Source organism: Amaranthus tricolor, chromosome 10, assembly GCF_026212465.1.
Source record: "Amaranthus tricolor cultivar Red isolate AtriRed21 chromosome 10, ASM2621246v1, whole genome shotgun sequence".
NCBI classification, from domain to species: domain Eukaryota; kingdom Viridiplantae; phylum Streptophyta; class Magnoliopsida; order Caryophyllales; family Amaranthaceae; genus Amaranthus; species Amaranthus tricolor.
The window spans coordinates 20,577,839-20,595,721 of record NC_080056.1 but is presented as its reverse complement, the minus strand read 5'-3'; the positions used below and the strand labels follow the sequence as shown (position 1 = coordinate 20,595,721).

At 38.0% G+C, this 17,883-nt stretch overlaps 1 protein-coding gene across 1 annotated transcript; it reads right to left on the bottom strand.

Annotated features, from left to right (window-relative positions):
* Positions 1-4,785: 4,785 nt before the first annotated feature.
* LOC130824953 (uncharacterized) lies at positions 4,786-7,689 on the bottom strand. Its single transcript, XM_057689976.1, has 3 exons — positions 7,390-7,689; positions 5,821-7,251; positions 4,786-5,706 (listed from the first exon to the last, which is right to left on the bottom strand). The coding sequence occupies exons 1-3, from the start codon at positions 7,687-7,689 to the stop codon at positions 4,786-4,788; spliced, it is 2,652 nt and encodes an 883-aa protein (XP_057545959.1).
* Between the last annotated feature and the right edge of the window lie 10,194 nt (positions 7,690-17,883).

The window sequence follows — 17,883 nt, the reverse complement described above, 5'->3', positions numbered from 1 at the left end:
TCAGGTCAGTAGCGTTACGGGGACGTAACTTCTTAAGGGGGGTAGAGGGCGATAGGAATTTCGCGCGAGGAATGTTAAATCTTTGATCTGGTAGTTGTGTTTTACTCATGAGTTATGATGTGGAGTTATAGTTATGATAGCATGTGTGTTCTATGTTTTCCATTGCCACACAAGTTACGAGGACGTAACTTCTTTTAAGGGGGTAGTCTGTAACACCTCGTAATTTATCGGGTTTAAAAATAAATAAAATATAATAAAATAAAATAAATAAGTAATATTAAATTATATTATTTTACATAGTTAATTACAAGAAATAAAGTAGGTTTAATTTTAACGGTAACAAGTTTTGTCGCGTACGATGTTAGCGCGTGACGTTTCTTGCTGTTTTAACAAAAGTATAATAATTACTCAATTAATAAAAAAAAATTATGGAAGGGAGGTGAAGGGCTGCCGGTTTGGGTGAGTATGGGAGGAGTCTTGTAACTCCTCTCATAATGGTGTAATTAGGAGTAATTAAGTTGGACCTTAATTTCCCTATTAATCCTTAAGCTTCAATTTGAATTCCTCACATTCCTAATCACATTTTTAATCTTCTTAGTGCTAAAAAAATTCAGAAAATTTTCCCTTTGTGTTCTTGGTTTCGGCACTCAAGAAGAAAAAAAAACATTTTCTTTGCTCAATCCAATCTTCTAATCAAAGGGTAAGTTAAGTTGTTAATTACTATTTTTATTTATAAGAAATTTTAGTATGGGATTACATAATCTTCTGTCTTTTTATGATGATATCCTATGACTTATTAGGAGGATTGAGTATTTTATATAAGTTTTCTTTAATAATCATTTGATAAAATTGGTTTGTTAAAAGGATTAAATCCTATTTCTATTATATAAAATTTTTCTTGATTTGCATTCTTTAACAAAGTTTAAATTTGTTATAAGAATAAAGTCTATTCAAAGGTTAAAATGGATCTATTTTACGATTTATATTTCTCTAGCAAGATTTTAGTTTGTTAGAAGAAATTTTAAGTGTATGAATTAAGTAATGTAGGTATCCAAGAGTTTATAAATCCTTTAACAAAATTTGATTTGTTTAAAGGATTGTCCTTATTTATATGTTTTGATTCAAAAATGATGATATATGATTCTCTACAAAATTTTAATTTGATAAGAGAATCAAGTATTTAATTTTATTATCATGGTTTATGAAATTTTAAGTGCTCTTGAAGGATCTTGTGGATTAGTATGTCTTAAGTTGCTAGCTTTATGTTTTTGATGATGGTTTAGATTGTTGATGGGATTTTGTGTATTGTTAGATGTGTGAAAATATCAAGTGGTTGTGTGATAGGAGAATTGGTTTTGTTTGTTTTATTTTAGTAGAATGTAAATTCGGTTTCGTTTAAGTGTATCTTGGTAATGAGATTTAAAAAGGATTAAATAATTTAAATAGAAAAAAAATATAAAATAAAAATAATTAAAGTAAAAGGAATTTTGGACAGCAGCTGCTGCCTCGATAGTGGCGCCCCGATCCGAGCGTTGGGTGTGTTTCGTTGTTGTTTTATTTAACCGATGCGTTTTAAAACTCGTTAAAACGCTTAAAATAATTAAAAATAGTAATTGGATGCTAGAAATTATGAAATTCGGTACCCAAGGTAATTGATGCGTTCCGGACGCAGCGGTGAAGTCGGATTTTTAATTTGAATTTTCTAAACTGTCCGAAATGGCCATAAAAGTTTCTGGTCAGAATGTAAAAACTTTGGAATTATTGGGAGTTTGATGAAAACATTTGAAATTATCAAGTCTTAGTGATATTTTAATGGTATTGAGTGGATTAAATGTTTAAACACGGTCTAATACGTGATTGTTTTGTGTGTGTGTTATTTAGGACCTCGTTTCATAAGAGGGCGAAATTCTAATTGTGCTTGAACAACGTGTGTTTGCAGCGTTCAAAGGTACACGCTTAGACCATACTGTTTATATGGTTGTGCAAGTAATGTTGTTTTATGCCTAATCGAGGCATTTGTAATCACATAAGGATTAGACACCTCAAATAATATGAAATAATTAAGTGTAAATTGAGAATTTATGTGTTTTTCACCCAGAAGGGTTGACGTTTGGTTATGTTACCCAAAAGGGTTAATAAATGGTTTGGAATATTATAAATTATTTTTCCCATGGCAGTTGTGGATCATTACGGTCACCATGGGGGTATGCATACTTTAGCCTTTGGCGACCCGAACAGGACGGGCAACGTCTTAGGTAGGTGGTTGCCTTGGGATTAGCTCTCCCAAGTGTATTCCACCAAAACAAATTTGAAATTATACTTGTACGACCCGAACAGGACGGGCAACGTTACAAGATTGGAAATATTGAATAAAGAATATGTATTAGAGCCTTTGCATGCTAGGGTAAACACAATGCTTGTATTCAACCTGTTTAATATATGTATGAAGTCTCTGACGTGTATTGGTTGTTCTTTGTAACCTGCTACGTGTTATCATACGACGTGCAGCAGGTTGACTGCAGGAGGGGGCTGGAGTGAGGATTCAGCTTAGAACCCGTAACCATCAAATCTAGACATACTTTGTAATGAGTCGAAATAACTCAGTTTCTGTAACCAAAGTTTTTGACGTTTTCTTTTGATCTCGTACAACTTTTAGCTAGTCTAGAGGCCTGTGGGCTCTTGAGTTGTATGTAAAGACTTCCACTGATTTGTTTTATTTTGCTTGGTGTTGTTTCCTGTGTTGACCATATTCCTTTTACCGTTGGAACGTTGACGATCCGAGTAAAAGTAAATTTTCTTTTGTGTCCGTTTGTGAACTGGAATCATGTTTTCATATGATTTTCCGGGTCACTTAAACCGGGCCGTTACAACATCACTAATTCAAGATGACTTAGAATAAATCTAATCATGGGACCCCTTTTAAGGTGTCCGACTTGTAGGCCTTACGGATTTAAGTTTACGTAGAATGGATCTGAGCGTGGGACCCTTCTCAAGGGGTCGGACTTATAGACATTACTGCTTTTTTCGATCTTATGGAAATTAATGATTTTAATGATATTTATAATTAGTTCGGTCGACGTTGAGTATGTCCAACACGTCTGAAAATTAGAAGTGAGAAAGTAGAACATAACTGAATACTTGTAAATGTTGAAGCTGGATAGTTTGAAAATGAAACTTCTGCTATATTGATATTTGGAAATGATAGCACTGGGAAAATGTAAATGATAACGCGACTTGACTGGTGAGTGAAACTAATGATTATTGACTGTGGCCTCTTGCAAATCTTATTAAGGGAAGTATTTCTTCAAGTGATCTCCGTTCCACGGGCGGGGTAATTTCTTTCCTTTCATGTATACTAATTCGAACGTCCCTGGTATGATGACGCGGACAACTTTGAATGGGCCATCCCAGTTGGCTCCTAGCTTTCCTTTCTCTACTATCTTTCCGGTAGCTTCAATTTTGCGGAGGAAGAGGTCTCTAACTTGAATACGTCTTGTTTTGACATGACGGTTGAAGCTGCGAACCATCTTCTGTTTTTGGGCTATCGATCTTAACAATGCGTTTCCCCTTGTCTCTGGTAACAGATATAAGTTTGTTCTTTTTTCTTGTTCATTCTCGCTGTGCGAGTAGTAGGTGACTCTCGTGGAGGGTATACCTATTTCTACTGGAAGTACGGCTTCAAATCCGTACACCATGGAGAATGGGGTGTGTATCATTGCCTCTTTGATTGTTATTCGGCTTGCCCATAGAATGTCTTGTAGTTCTTCATCCCAAGTACCTTTTGCCCCTTCTATTTTCTTTTTGATGCCGTTCAGAATTTCCTTGTTTGCTGACTCGACTTGGCCATTGGTTTGAGGTCGAGATACTGAACTGAATCGGATTTGGATGTTGAACATGTCGCAGTACTCTATTGTGTTCTTACTGACAAACTGCCTTCCATTGTCAGTAATGATTATGCGAGGGATGCCGTATCTCGTGATGATATTTCGCCATATGAACTAACAGACTTGCTTGTCTGTGATCGAGCTGAGGGCCTCGGCTTCCACATACTTGGTAAAGTAATCGATAGCCACGATAATGAACTTTCGTTGTCCCTTGGCAGGTGGGAAGGGGCCAAGCAGATCTATACCCCATTTATCGAAGGGTAGGACAGCTTGAATGGTGGAAAGTTAGTTAAATGGCTTCCTTCCTATCTTCGAGTGATATTGACATTGGGGACAACGTTTGACCAGTACTTCGACATCGCTCCTGAGGGAGGGCCAGTAATATCCACTTCTAAGGACTTTGCTGATTACGGTTCGTACTCCTTGATGTATTTCACAACCGCCTTCATGTATTTCCCGAAGAATGTAAACTCCTTCTTCGGGGGAAACGCACTTGAGAAGGGGGTGTGTATACGACTTTTTGTAGAGCGTTCCTTCGTGGAGTTTGAACCATCCGGCCTTCCTTTGGAGTGTTTTTGCTTGACCCTCATCCTGGGGAAGTGTCTGATTTCTGTAAGTATTTAATGTATGGTTCCATCCACGTCTCTGATCTGTTGATGGTATCGACCATGAAGTTAATGCTAGGATTAGGAAGCACCTCCCAGATGATATCACGAGCTGCGGATGTTTCAGCTGAGCTGGCAAGTTTTGCCGGGGAGTCGGCTTGTGCATTTTGGGACCTTGGGATGTGAACCACTGTGAATTTGTCGAATTTCTTGACAAATTCTTTAACTTGCTGCAAATACATCTTCTTGCTATCATCCTTGGCTTCGAATTCCCCGTTCACTTGCCCAACTATCAATTAGGAGTCGGAAAAGGTGGATAAGGATTTAGCCCCGGCTTCATGGTATATTTTAAGCCCCAAGAGTAGTGCTTCATATTCTGCATCATTATTAGATGCCGCAAATTCGAATCTGACTGCCCTTTCCATGCGAACCCCTGCGGAAGATACAATTTGAAGTCCTGCTTCACTTGCTGATTGCGTGGAGGACCCATCTACATACAATTTCCATTCTTGGTTGGCTTCGGGATGATGAGGGATGGTACTTTCAGCAATGAAGTCAGCCAAGGCTTGGGCATTGATTGCCGTTCGAGGCTCGTATTCAATACCGAAATTTGCTAGGGTATTAGCCCAGTCTGTGACGCGGCTTGATTTGTTTTTCCCTTCCAAAATCTTTTTCAAAGGTTTGCTGGTTCGGATGGTGACCTGGTGGGATTGGAAGTATGATTTCAATTTCCTGCTTGCCATCACGACTGCGAATAAGACCTTCTCCATTTCGCTGTAGTTTCCCTCCGAGCCTCGAAAGGCATGACTTACGTAGTATACGGGGAACTGCTTCTTTTCTCTTTCAGCGACTAATACTCTTGACAGTGAGTATTCGTAGACCGAGACATATAAGACTAGCTCTTCCCCGTTGATGGGTGAAACTAGTTTTGGCAAAGAGGACAGGTGCTCTTTTAACTGGTGGAAGGATTCCTCGGCTTCTCTTGTACATTCAAACTTGCTTTGTTTAAGGGTCTTGAAGATAGGCAAGCATTTGTCCGCGGACTTAGATAGGATTCTCCCTAAGGCGGCCACACACCCTATTAGCTTTTGGACTTCTTTTACGGAAATAGGGGATTTCATATTTTGAATTTCCCGAATCTTGTCTGGGCTTGCTTCGATCCCTCTCTCGTCCACGAGAAAGCCAAGACACTTTCCTCCAGTGACTCCAAACACGCACTTTTCAGGGTTGAGTCACATTTGGTGTTCACGGAGGGCTATGAATTTTTCACGTAAGTCCGCGGCATGCTTAGACGCCTGTTTCCTCTTTGTGATCATGTCATCCACGTATACCTCCAAGTTTCGTCCTATTTGGGACTGGAAGACCTTGTTGACCATTCTCTGATAAGTGGCTCCGACATTTTTTAACCCAAAGGGCATGACTTTATAGTAGTACACGCCGGCATTTGTAATGAATGCGGTGTGCGGCTGGTCTTCTGTGGCCAAAGGGATTTGATGGTAACCTACGTTAGCATCCATGAAGCTCAATATGGCGTGGCCTACCGTGAAATCCGCCAGACGATCTATCTTGGGGAGGGGATAATCGTCTTTAGGACATGCCTTGTTCAGATCCGTAAAATCAACGCACATCCTCCACTTCCCGTTTGATTTCTTGACGAGAACGACGTTGGAGAGCCAATCGGAGTATTTGCACTCTCGGATGAATCCTGCTTTCAACAACTTTTCTACTTCTTTTTTGGCGGCCTCTATTCTCTCTTTCCCCTGATGCCGTAGCTTTTGCTTCACGGGCTTGTAGCCTGGTTTTATGTCAAGTTTGTGGCCAGACATCTCTTCCTTGGAAAATGCGAAGATATCACGAAAATCAGCGATGGTGGCCATGATATCTTTCTTGATTGCGTCTGGAAGATCTTTTCCCACTTTGATTTGCTTCCCGTCGAATATCTCCGCCTCCTCATATCGTTCCACCGGGTGAAGCCTCCTCATATCTTCCCTTTCTCTTTTAGAGGGGATGACAAGAGTCCCTTGTTTCAGGATGTTGATGAGGCATTGACGTGCCGTTACTTGATGTCCTTTGATGATGCCGACTTGTCCATCATCCTGCTCGAGCTGTAGCAAGAGTTGGTGAGGTAAGATTGCCGCTTTGATCTTGTTGATGAGTGGGAGCCCTATGATGGCGTCGTAGGGGAACGTCAGATCCACCACCGTGAAACGTACGGGCATTGTTCTGCTTCCGCTTCTTTCCCCTACTCGCACCGAGAGTATGATTGTTCCCACTGGAATAACCTGATTTCCTCCGAAATCGATCGAAGGTTTATCGAGGGGTTGCAGGTGCTTTTCTTCGAATTTCATTTTTCTTAGGCACTCCATTGTTATAAGATCGGTCGTGCTTCCAGTATCCACCAATATTCGCTTAACCTTCATTTGCCCTATCTTGAGGGTAACCACTAGAGGATCAGTGTGTAGCTGCTGCAACGGTTGAGATGTAGTGGCATCGAATTTAATGATTGCCCCACTTGAGGTGGTTTTCGGAGGTCCTTTGAGTAGAGTATGGACACTGAGTTTTGCGGCGCTGATGGTAGGGTATTCCTCGGTGTAGCCGCAGAAAATTATGTTAATAGTTCCCTGCGTGTTGGAACTTTCGCGCCTAGCCTCGTCTCTTTTCGGGGATCTGCGTTTTTGGTTCCAAAGCCTCCTTTCCACTTTGCCTCTTGTGTCATAATCCTTCCGGTTGATGAACCTCGACAGCTTCCCTTCGTCGGCCAACTGATGTAGAATACGTTTGAGTTCGCGGCATTAGGCCAAGGTATGGCTATGTTCTTTGTGGTAATCACACCACAGATTGTAGTTGCGTCGATCGAAGGGGGTGGTAGTAGAAGGTGGAGTTGGCAACTCATCCCGGACGGCGAAGAATATTTCTTTCATGTTCTGGTTAAACATCAAATCGTTACCTCCGTCGAGCAAATTCCGTGTCCTAGCCTCTCTTTCCGTGACATATACATGTCTGGATCGTGGAGGTCCCATGTCTGATGGGGGTTCCGGACGATGCGGCATGTAGTTTCTATCCCTCCTTGATGAATTTTCCTCTCTGCTCCTTGAGGAATGATTGGAGGATATTGGATCCTTCTTTTTTGACTTTCGCTTTTTGGGGTCATGTGCCTGACATATCTCAGAGGCCGTGACGTAGCTTTGACATTGATTCATGGCCTCCGCGTATGTCTTCACTTGACTCTCGACTAACTAGAACTTCAGCATTTGAGCCTTCATTCCGTTGATCTGGGCGTTCAAGGCGACTGATTCTTCCAAGTCGATTAATTCCAGTACTGCTTCATGGAACTTCTTCAAATATGATGATATGGACTCCCCTTCCAATTGTGTTATGTTAAGCAAGTGGAAGTTCGATTTCTCTTGCCTTCTAGATGCTACAAAGTGACCCAAGAATTTGCCTTCTAATTGGGCAAAATTGTGGATACTTCCTCCTGGAAGGGAGGTATACCACGTCAAGGCTACTCCTGTGAGAGTAGTTGGAAAGAATTTGCACCACAATGCTGGATTGGTGGTGTACAGCAGCATCAAGTTTTTATATGCCATCAAGTATTCCTCTGGGCAGGATGTCCCATCGAAGGCCGTCATATTTGGGATCTTTATTTTCGCCGTTTTGGGAGTATTTAGTACTTCCGGAGCCAACGGGGAGCTTATCAGCATGGGGTCTTCAGGAAGATTATCCTTGCCGGCCTCATTCCGCGGCATCGTGATGGGGCTGATGGGATGGCTAGATCCCGTGAGCTGCGCTTTCTTCCTTTCTTCTCTTATTCTGTCCACCAGTGATTGAATGCTTTCGGTCGCCCTCTGCTTCTTGCTTTCTATATAGGTACGGGCATCTCGAGAGGCGGTTTTGGGAGTTGTTTCTGTCGAGGCTTGCGTGGGTCCTCGATCTTTCTCGTCTCTTCTTATTTCGTCTGCTGGAACGCGACATCCCCGAGTTCCCATCTTGAGATTCATGGGATTTCGGTATTTCATTATGGGGTTCGATTCGTTCTTATAGATTATTTATTTGTTCCGCGATGTCTTCCAATACTTGTTGAGCAGGGTTATTATTGTTTATGACGGCGCGGAGTTGTTTGGAGAAGGCGGCAGTGAGGTTTCGTGCTAGCATGTCCAGATCACGGCGAGTCACGGCTTGATTGTTAGCGTGACCCACTGAAGTATCAGTATCTGTGTTATGCACGGTTGCGGTTTGTGTTGGATTTCTCTTGGGAGCCATGTCTTTTTGTTCGATTTCCCCACAGACGGCGCCAAACTGTTTCGGTAATGAAACGAGGAAGTGCAAGACACTTGGAATACTGGAAGTGGAAGCGTTGTTGGGGACGGCAGTTCGCGGAATGAAGTGACTTGAAATCCTGCAACACAACACGTTAGCCTTGTCCGGGGAGTGATCTCCTGGAAAACCTCTCCGACGCTCAAGTTAGAGCGGAAGTCAGAGAATAATGAATAAATGAAATGAAGAACGCAGGAATAGGGGTGTAAGGGTGGAAGTTACTTGTAGTTTTGTAATGTTAAAGAAGAAGGTTGTGAACAAGGATTTTTGAAGGGTTATTATCAGATGCCCTTTCCCTTGATGCTGACTGCCTCTATTTATAATGATGGAGAGGAAGTTACTTCTAGGAGAAGGTTGGTTATCATGCATAGTGGTAGGCGGTTATCAACACTAAAGAAGGGGAACCATGATGGTGAGGAGTAAAGGGCAATTATCAGAGGGGAGTTAGGGTTCTGGGAAGTTATTAGCTTATGGGCCAAGTAAGGAAGATGAGGATTACAGAAAAAACCCCTTGACCGAAAGTTAAGGTCAACACGAAAGGTCAAAGGGTATTAAGGTAATATTACATTAATAATTTAAATAAATAAATTAAATAAATGTTACCATGACAGTGATATTTTATATTATTTAAAATTTTTTATGTAAATTTTCCAAATTTTTATCTAATTTTACATTAATTTTCAACTAAAGTTTTTCGTAAATTATTTACTTTAGCAGGTCATCTGGGTACCCAAGTTTACACTAGATGAATACTCCTTATGTTGGAATTATTCATGGTTAATCAATATGAGGGAATATTGTAGGAAAATCAAGAAAATATTGGATTATTATAGGTAATTTTTCCTATAAATTTGAGGAAACTACCTTTTTCAAAATTATAGGTCGTTAGGGCAAGCAGCATGAAACCTATTGGGATTACTTACAAATTCTTCTTAAGGACATTACAAGGTTCTTGTGCTTTCCTTGTCCTCTTTACGGGTTTTTGAATGAAAATTGTGTGATTGGGTTTGTTGTCGTTGTGCCTAAGTATGGGGCATGACCTTATTTGAAAAGTGGGATGTCTTGTAACAACATCTTAAATCGTAAGAACGTACAACGGAAAATATGTTAAAAGTTACTCTAACTTACTTTGAGCTATGGTATAATAAAGAGTAGAAACCTTGCACTCTAATTGTATGAAAAAGCTGAAGATGTGAAATTAAAGGGCTTAGATCGTAAATCTTGTAATCTGTTTTCCCTAGACATGATGCCTTAGACTCAACTTAGTTTCAAACGAACAGAAAACTTGCATCCTAACTGTTTCATAGGCTGTAATCTGTTTCATGGACATAAAGGGGTGAACCTTGCAATTGGATAGATACCCTTTCATTTTACGCCGATGAATGAGTAGCACTCTGAGTGCTAGAGTTGAACAAAGTTTGGTCTAAACTGCAAACCAAACCATAATTTTAGTATTTTTCTGGTCTATGAATAAAACAGTCTGATCTTTTTTTATAACAGTTTATATTTTGGTCCTAGTTTTTTACTTTTCAAAACATACCATATCACAAACTGTACTATGACTGAAAATTATAATTGCTTTTTGAAAAAATGAGTTTCTATTTAGATATTTTGATATTTATTTATTTTAATATAGTCATATTGACTTGAATAATGTTGTTGCAATCAACTAATTACAAATAATTATATTTGGTGGTTATAGGTATGAAATATTTGCATAAACACATACTCCCTCCGATCTTATGAATTAGTCTCATTTCCTTATTTGGCAAAACCTTTGAATTAGTCCCATTTCTATTTTTGGCAATCCTTTTTTTACTTAAATACCCTTAGTTCACACAAGTAATTACGAATATACCCCCATATACCTTACTTACCCAACTACCCTTCACTACTTATCCTTCACTACTTACCCTTTACTATTAACCCTTTTTAATGGACCCCACACAATCCTTAATATCCGTGCCCAAGCAAATGGGACTAATTCATAAGATCGGAGGGAGTATATTAAATTAAAAAATATGAAAATAAAAAATCATAGAATAGACCGGACCAGACCGTTGTAGAACGGTTTGGTCCGTTCTAATATGATGATTTAAACGGTCTGATCTAGTCCAAAAAGTTTTCTTAAACGAATTTTTGGTTTAGTCTGATTTTAGTGTCAGACCAGACCAAACCGGACCGTGTGCACCCCTACCATAGCCACATTGCACTAGTAGAATAAAAGTTATCTACCTCACATTATATGTTGTGTTTCTTTGTGTACGCAACATAAAAGTGATAGAAAAATATAGGCAAAAATAAAATAAAGGTTATATGTTGCGGTTGCCACAAAACCGCAACATATGATTGGTTGTAAACTACGGTTCCATAGGAACCGCAACATATACTAATTTTTTATTTACATTCAAATCCCGCCCTTATATTCATTACCCTGAAAAATTTTCATGCACCTTCCAAACTAGTACATACTGCTTCTGTCTTCACAAACATCTTTCTTCAATACCCACAAAAACCCAATGAAAAATCCACAAAAGATCCCACCTTGTTCTTCTTCTTGTTCATTGGAAAACTAATGTTGCTACCTTTGCTTCTTCTTCAACCTATTATTTTTTTTACTTTTTTCAAAAACCCATGAAAAACTCATTGAAATTTTACCTTGCTAACCAATTGAACAAAACTTTGAACTTGTTCATCTTCATACCTACGAATTAGGGCTTATTTGTTTAAGGTAATTTATTCTCATTGTAATTTCTTCAACCTTTAACTTCTTCAATGTTCATGGTATTTTTTAAATAGTCATGTACTAATTTTGTTTTTGTTTTTTCATTGCAGATTACATAGCTCCATTGTAGAGCACAATATTATCATCTAAATACTAAGGTAATTTCTATTCATATATCAAGCTTTGTTTTTGATATTTTTTATGTGTTTGTAACTACGTATTAATGTGATTTTATTTATGAATGTACTTGTTATTTTGAAGTTCTACATTTTTCCTTGTTTATATTATTAGTTTGTTAATTCGAGTTAATTAGGGTTGAATGAATGTTGTTATTAGAATATATATAGCTTTGAAAAAATATTGTTAATAGAATATACATATTAATATTATTAGGGTTAATTAGGGTTAAATAAATGATTATTACTTAGTTTTAGGATTAATTAGGGTTAAATTAATATTTTGATTTATGTGTATTTGTTTTGTTTTTAATTAACTACACTTAGGATGACAAAAGTTCGTTCTTGGATGTATGGTAGCATTGAATCGTCAGAATTTGTAGATGGGGCATTAGAACTTTGTAGTGTTGTCGTCGCACATCAAGTTAGAATAGGGGGAGTTAGTTTTTATTGCCCATGTCTGTCAAGTGTGGCAATGTATCAAATGTAAATAGTGTTGACATCTTTAGGAAACACATAGTTTGACGTGGCTTTAGGTCTCAATATCATGTTTGGGTTTGACATGGTAAGAAGGGAGTTTAAGAAGATAAAAGTGTTCCACGGAATGTACACGAAGAAGAAGGGTTTGCTTATACGGAGGAGAATAATAATGAGAATGAGACAGATGAAGAGAATGTCAATGAGGATATAGATCGTGTTGATGAAATGATGGAGGGGGTCGAGGATAAGTTGGGAAAATTTTCCTCGTGTTTTTGACTTGTTGGCATAGGCTTCTCAAAAGCTTTTGTACCCTGGATGTAAAACGTTCACCAAACTAACTGCCGTGCTGACAATTTTCAACATTAAGTCAAAGTTCAATTGGAGTAACACCAGTTTTACAATGTTATTAGAAGCATTAAATTGAAATGCTTCTTGATGGAAATAAACTTCCAAAGTCGTCGTATTATGCAAAAAAGCTTATGTGTCCTTTTGGCTTAGAGTACCAAAAGATTCATGCGTGTTTGAAGGATTGTGTATTGTATCAGAATGAAAATGAAATCTTAGAAGAGTGTTTGAGGTGTGGGTTATCGCGTTACAAGTGTAAAGGGGATTGAGATGCTAAAGGGCTCCTGACTAAGTCATTGTGGTATCTTTTAATATTACCTAGACTCAAAACAGTTCTTCTCTATAAGAAAGATGCATCAAATTTGAGGTGGTAAGCAGATAGGGTGAAAAAGGTTACTTGCTCACACATCTAACTGATTCTCCGAAGTTGAAGACTATTAATAGGTTGCATAAGACATTTAGAGATGATGATCGTAGTTTAAGGCTCGGATTGTGTACGGACACAATGAACCTCATTCGACAATCTTTGTTTTCAGCATAGTACGTGGCTAATATTGATAGCTAACTATAATTTTCCTCCTTGGTTATGCATGAACCGTTAAGTACATTATGCTTTCGCTTCTAATCTTGCACCTCTTGTTGAGGATTTGAGAAAGATTTTGGATGAAAGGATTTCGAGTTTGGTACACATGCTAATGAGGACTTCACATTAAGTGCAATGCTTTTATGCGTCGTCAATGATTTTTCGGCATATGGCAACTTATCTAGGAATTAGAATTAAGGGAAGAAAGCATGCCTACTATGTATCGATGACATGGAATCCACGTGCATTCCTAAGTGCAAACATGTATTCTTGCACCATCGAAAGTTCTCCAACGAGATCACCAATATCATAAGAAGAAAAAGATGTTCAATTGGGAGGTTGAGGACCGTGTGGTTCGTCGACGATTAACCGTTTACGAGGTATGGACAGGTTAAGGGAGCTGAAACTGTATTCGGTAAAACAGGGCAAGTGCAAGGGAATGAAGGTTGACTATAGAAAAAGAATCAATCTTTTGGAAGCTTCAATGTTGGAGAGATTAACGTGTTAGGAATTATATTGATATTAAGGCCATGCAAGATTACATTGAATGTAATGGTCTTTGGGCAAAGTTGTGGCCACAGGTTAAGGTGAGTAAGAAAAGAAATACAAATAAAAAAGGTGTTACTAACAAGGAAAAGGGCAAACAAAAAGTTACTTGGATAAAAAGATGAGTAATGATAAGATTTATTTGCCTCCAACTTACTATATGTTGTCCAAAGAAGGGAAACAGACATTTTTTTAAGTCTTTGTATGGCATTAAGGTTTCGTCTGGGTACTCTTCAAAGATTTGTATCCCCAAATGGTGAGTTAAAGTTGAGAAGTATGAAGTATCAAGATTTGTGTCCATCTTGTTCATGAAATCAAATTTTTAGGTCTAGTTCTCTAAAGGTGTTGTTATCCTTTTGAGAGATAAATACGAGTTTTAGAAACAAAGTGAGGAATCCGACTTAACCGGTGGGGAATATCATTCAGGTCAATATGAGCAATGAGATTGGTAATTTTGTACTCGAGTATTTGTCCATGGCAAACCTATTGTACTTCCTACCTATTGACATGGAGGAAGACTTGAGAGAAAAGGAACAATTAGATCAAAATTGATCACATCAACTAGAGACAGTCGCCTAGATGCACACTTGTATGTCTTGCATCATAATCCAAAATTCCATCCTTTTTTGAATGAGGATTTGGATATATTACATGCCAAATATCATTCTTAAGGGGACAGTGCATTGATACAGTTGCTGTTAGGGGTTATATTTTAATACTGCAAGCGTACAAGTGTTGTAGTACGATTACAGGTCAAACCACGAGGAGGCTTTGTTTCTAGAGTAACTTAGTTAATGAATTGCTACAGAACAATCAAATATCGAGAGTTGTAACTAAACTAAAGCCCAGGGAAACAACAATCCTTACTATTTTTTATAGGACTAAACAATTAAGTTCAATGTTGGTCATATTATCTAGGTTTTGGGTGAGAAGCGTTAATTATTCCATTTTAGGATGCTAACCAACTAATCGTGAATTAAATAATGTTCTTTCTTAATCACAACTTTCGTAATTAATTTTGATTAATTCAACCATCAACAAGACCAATTAACTACCAACTCTCAACTTTAGTTATTTTGAATGGTGAAAAAAAGATTTAACTTGTTTTACACATAACGCTAATACACAATTCTACCTCAACTTTCGTATTTCGGAACATGAAAAGTATAAAAGACTTTAACTTAAATGGATTATAACGTATTCAATCATCCCAAGACAATATGATCCATATGCACATTAAGGTTCTTACCAAGCCCTAAAAAGAGAACTAATCAGTAATATGATCCATGGAAGCAATAATATTAATCAAATAAACATAAACAATATTATTAGACATAACTAAAAGATTAGAAGAGTAATAATATTTTAACAGTGCAAGATGTTGAAGAACTAACCATAAACTTGATGAAGAACAAAATTTAAAAGCTTCAAATTACATAAAAATTAAAGTACTAATTAAAATTATAGGCTAGATTGATGACATAATTAACTAAAAGCATAAAGTAATTAAGGGTTCTAAAACTAAACTATTCCATCAAAATGAAAAAAATGCAGATCGCCCCAAAGAAACTACAAAGGAAGTTATTAAATGATGGGGATTTGAAGAGGGAAACGGAAGTTTCATCCAATCTCGGTCAAAGCCTTAGCTTCTATAAAATCTTCAATCAGCCGAGAAAGAAAACACCTTCGATCCAAGCTGGGATTGAAGCTGATAACAGTTCGGTCTAAGTAAGCAAAATTCTGTCGAAGTACTAGCAAATTCGGTCAAGACTAAAGTCAACAAGCAACAAAATTTGTGTTCTGAACCAGCTTCGGTTGAAGCTCAAGTAATCTTCGTTGAATTTCATTAGTCTCAGTCAAATCCAAGCAGTCTCATTCAAGACTTGAAACAACAGCATCAAAATGTTTTCTTCAATGCAAGCTTCGGTCGAATCTTATTAGTCTCAGTCGAGACTTCATTAACTTCGCCCGAAACCAAGTATATCAATGTCCAATAGCTTTATCTTCAAGCCAACTTCGACCAAAGCTTTAACTTTTCACTCGAGACCCCGGTAAATACCTCTATATTACTTGGAACTCATTGAATGACCCTCGAACCTTTTACTTCATCCAACAAAGCCTCATGGGCTAGAAAATGGTGTCTAAATATGTGCCGATGTATAAATGAACTTCGGTAAACATGGTAGAGGACCGGGATGGCTTGAAACTTGCTTGAATACACTAAAATATCAATCAATAAGGCAAGAAAAGGCATACAACAACGAATAAACTCTAATTAGATAATCACGATTACATTCGGCCTTAAAATGTTAAACAAAGCTCTCGATAAACCACAACAAAGGCGCAATAAGTGTAAAATACTATACTTATCACTCCCCCATGCCTAACTTTTTGCTAGCCCTCGAGCTAAACAAGCGTAAACCGTAAGCACAACAAGCAGCATCTCCTTATGCCTCCCAACCTAAAAAATAAGAATAAGGAACTCTAGAATGAGGCAGGCTACAATAGAGAAATAACAGACAATCAAACTCCTCCCCCATTCATACCTCAAGGCTTAATCCAAGCCTAAACACGCTACCTCACAATCGCCATCGGAGATGTACCGATATGCTCCCTCTAAAAAAGCACTAACCCGGGATAACGCCATCGAGTTAAGTACTTACCTTTGAAATGCTAGCTACCCTTATACATCCTAGTAAAGGTTTTCCATCTTAGATCCTGTTCTAAACTACGAAAAACCAATTAGTGACCTACCTAAATGAGCCTCAAAACTCCATTCATATGACGCCACGCCAAAAGAAATGAATGTTCATCCTATGCCTCTCTATTTGCCTACATTGCCCTTGCGGGTATTCAATGTAGCCACTCATTGTTTTTCTTCTTTTCATCAATTTTTATAGAGCTTTTCTCTCTTGATTGTTAAACCTCACTTTTGACTTCACCTAATGCAAAGACGAATTCTCCTTTTTCAAATCTTTTCTTTTTGTTTTTTTTTTCTTTTTTTGTTTGATTTATATCAAAGAAAACGAGAATGAAAATGCAAATACTTAAATAAAAGGATGTCATAGAAATGGCTACATTTCCCTCCCCCATGCCTAAGATGAATATTGTCCTCAATGTTTAAAGGACTAAGAATGATAAGGGCCGCAAAAGATCTCAAACTCCTCTAGGTAGCAAAGGGTAAAATGACTTCGGCTAAAACGTTTTGCTCCTTAGTTTAACCTAATCTCTCTCAAACACCCTCACGCCTAGGAAAAGAAAAGGGTACAAAGAAAAACAATGCTACTAAGAAACAAACAACCCTCACACCTCTTCCATCACCCTCAAGCAAGCATCAAACTCAACATAAAAGCTCGCAACCCAAAACATGCAAATATAATACATGATACTCATCAATCCAACCCCTTCAACATAAGATAACATAAAGCTTTCAAATATCGTAGTTAAAAAGCAACAAATGAAATGGGAATGAAAGGGTTTATGTTTGTGTAGTTCATAAAGTATGTAGTTTAGTTTTCAAGCGAGTGGTAAAGGATGTGCGATAATTTAAAGTAATGATGGCTAGGGTGGGGGAAGCTGGGGAACTTTTGTAAGCTTTCGATGTGGTTTAGATCGAACCAGACCAGAATAAACACTAAAATTACGGTTTGGTTTGCGGTTCAGACAAAACTTTTTTCAGCCCTAGCTGTCGGTGTGCTACTCATTTATCGACGTAAAATGAAATGGTATCTATCCAATTACAAGGTTCACTCTATATGTCCATGAAACAGATTACAGCCTATGAAACAGTTAGGATGCAAGGTTTCTGTTCTTTTGAAACCAAATAAGTTGAGTCTAAGGCATCATGTCTAGGGAAAACAGATTACAAGATTCATGATCTAAGCCCATGAATTTTACATCTTCAGCTTATCATACAATCAGAGTGCAAGGTTTCTATTCTTTTACAATACCATAGCTCAAAGTTAGTTAGAATAACTTTTAAATTATTTTCTGCCGTACTTTCTTGCTATTCTAGATGTTGTTACAAGACATGCCACTTTTAAAAAAAAGGTCATACCCCATACTTAAGCACAACGACAACAAATGCAACCACACAATTTTCATTCAAAAGCGCAAAGAGGACAAGGAAAGCACAAGAACCTTGTAATGTCCTTAAGAAGAATTTTTAAGTAATCATGTTGCTTGCCATAACGACCTATAATTTTGAAATAGGTAGTTTGCTCAA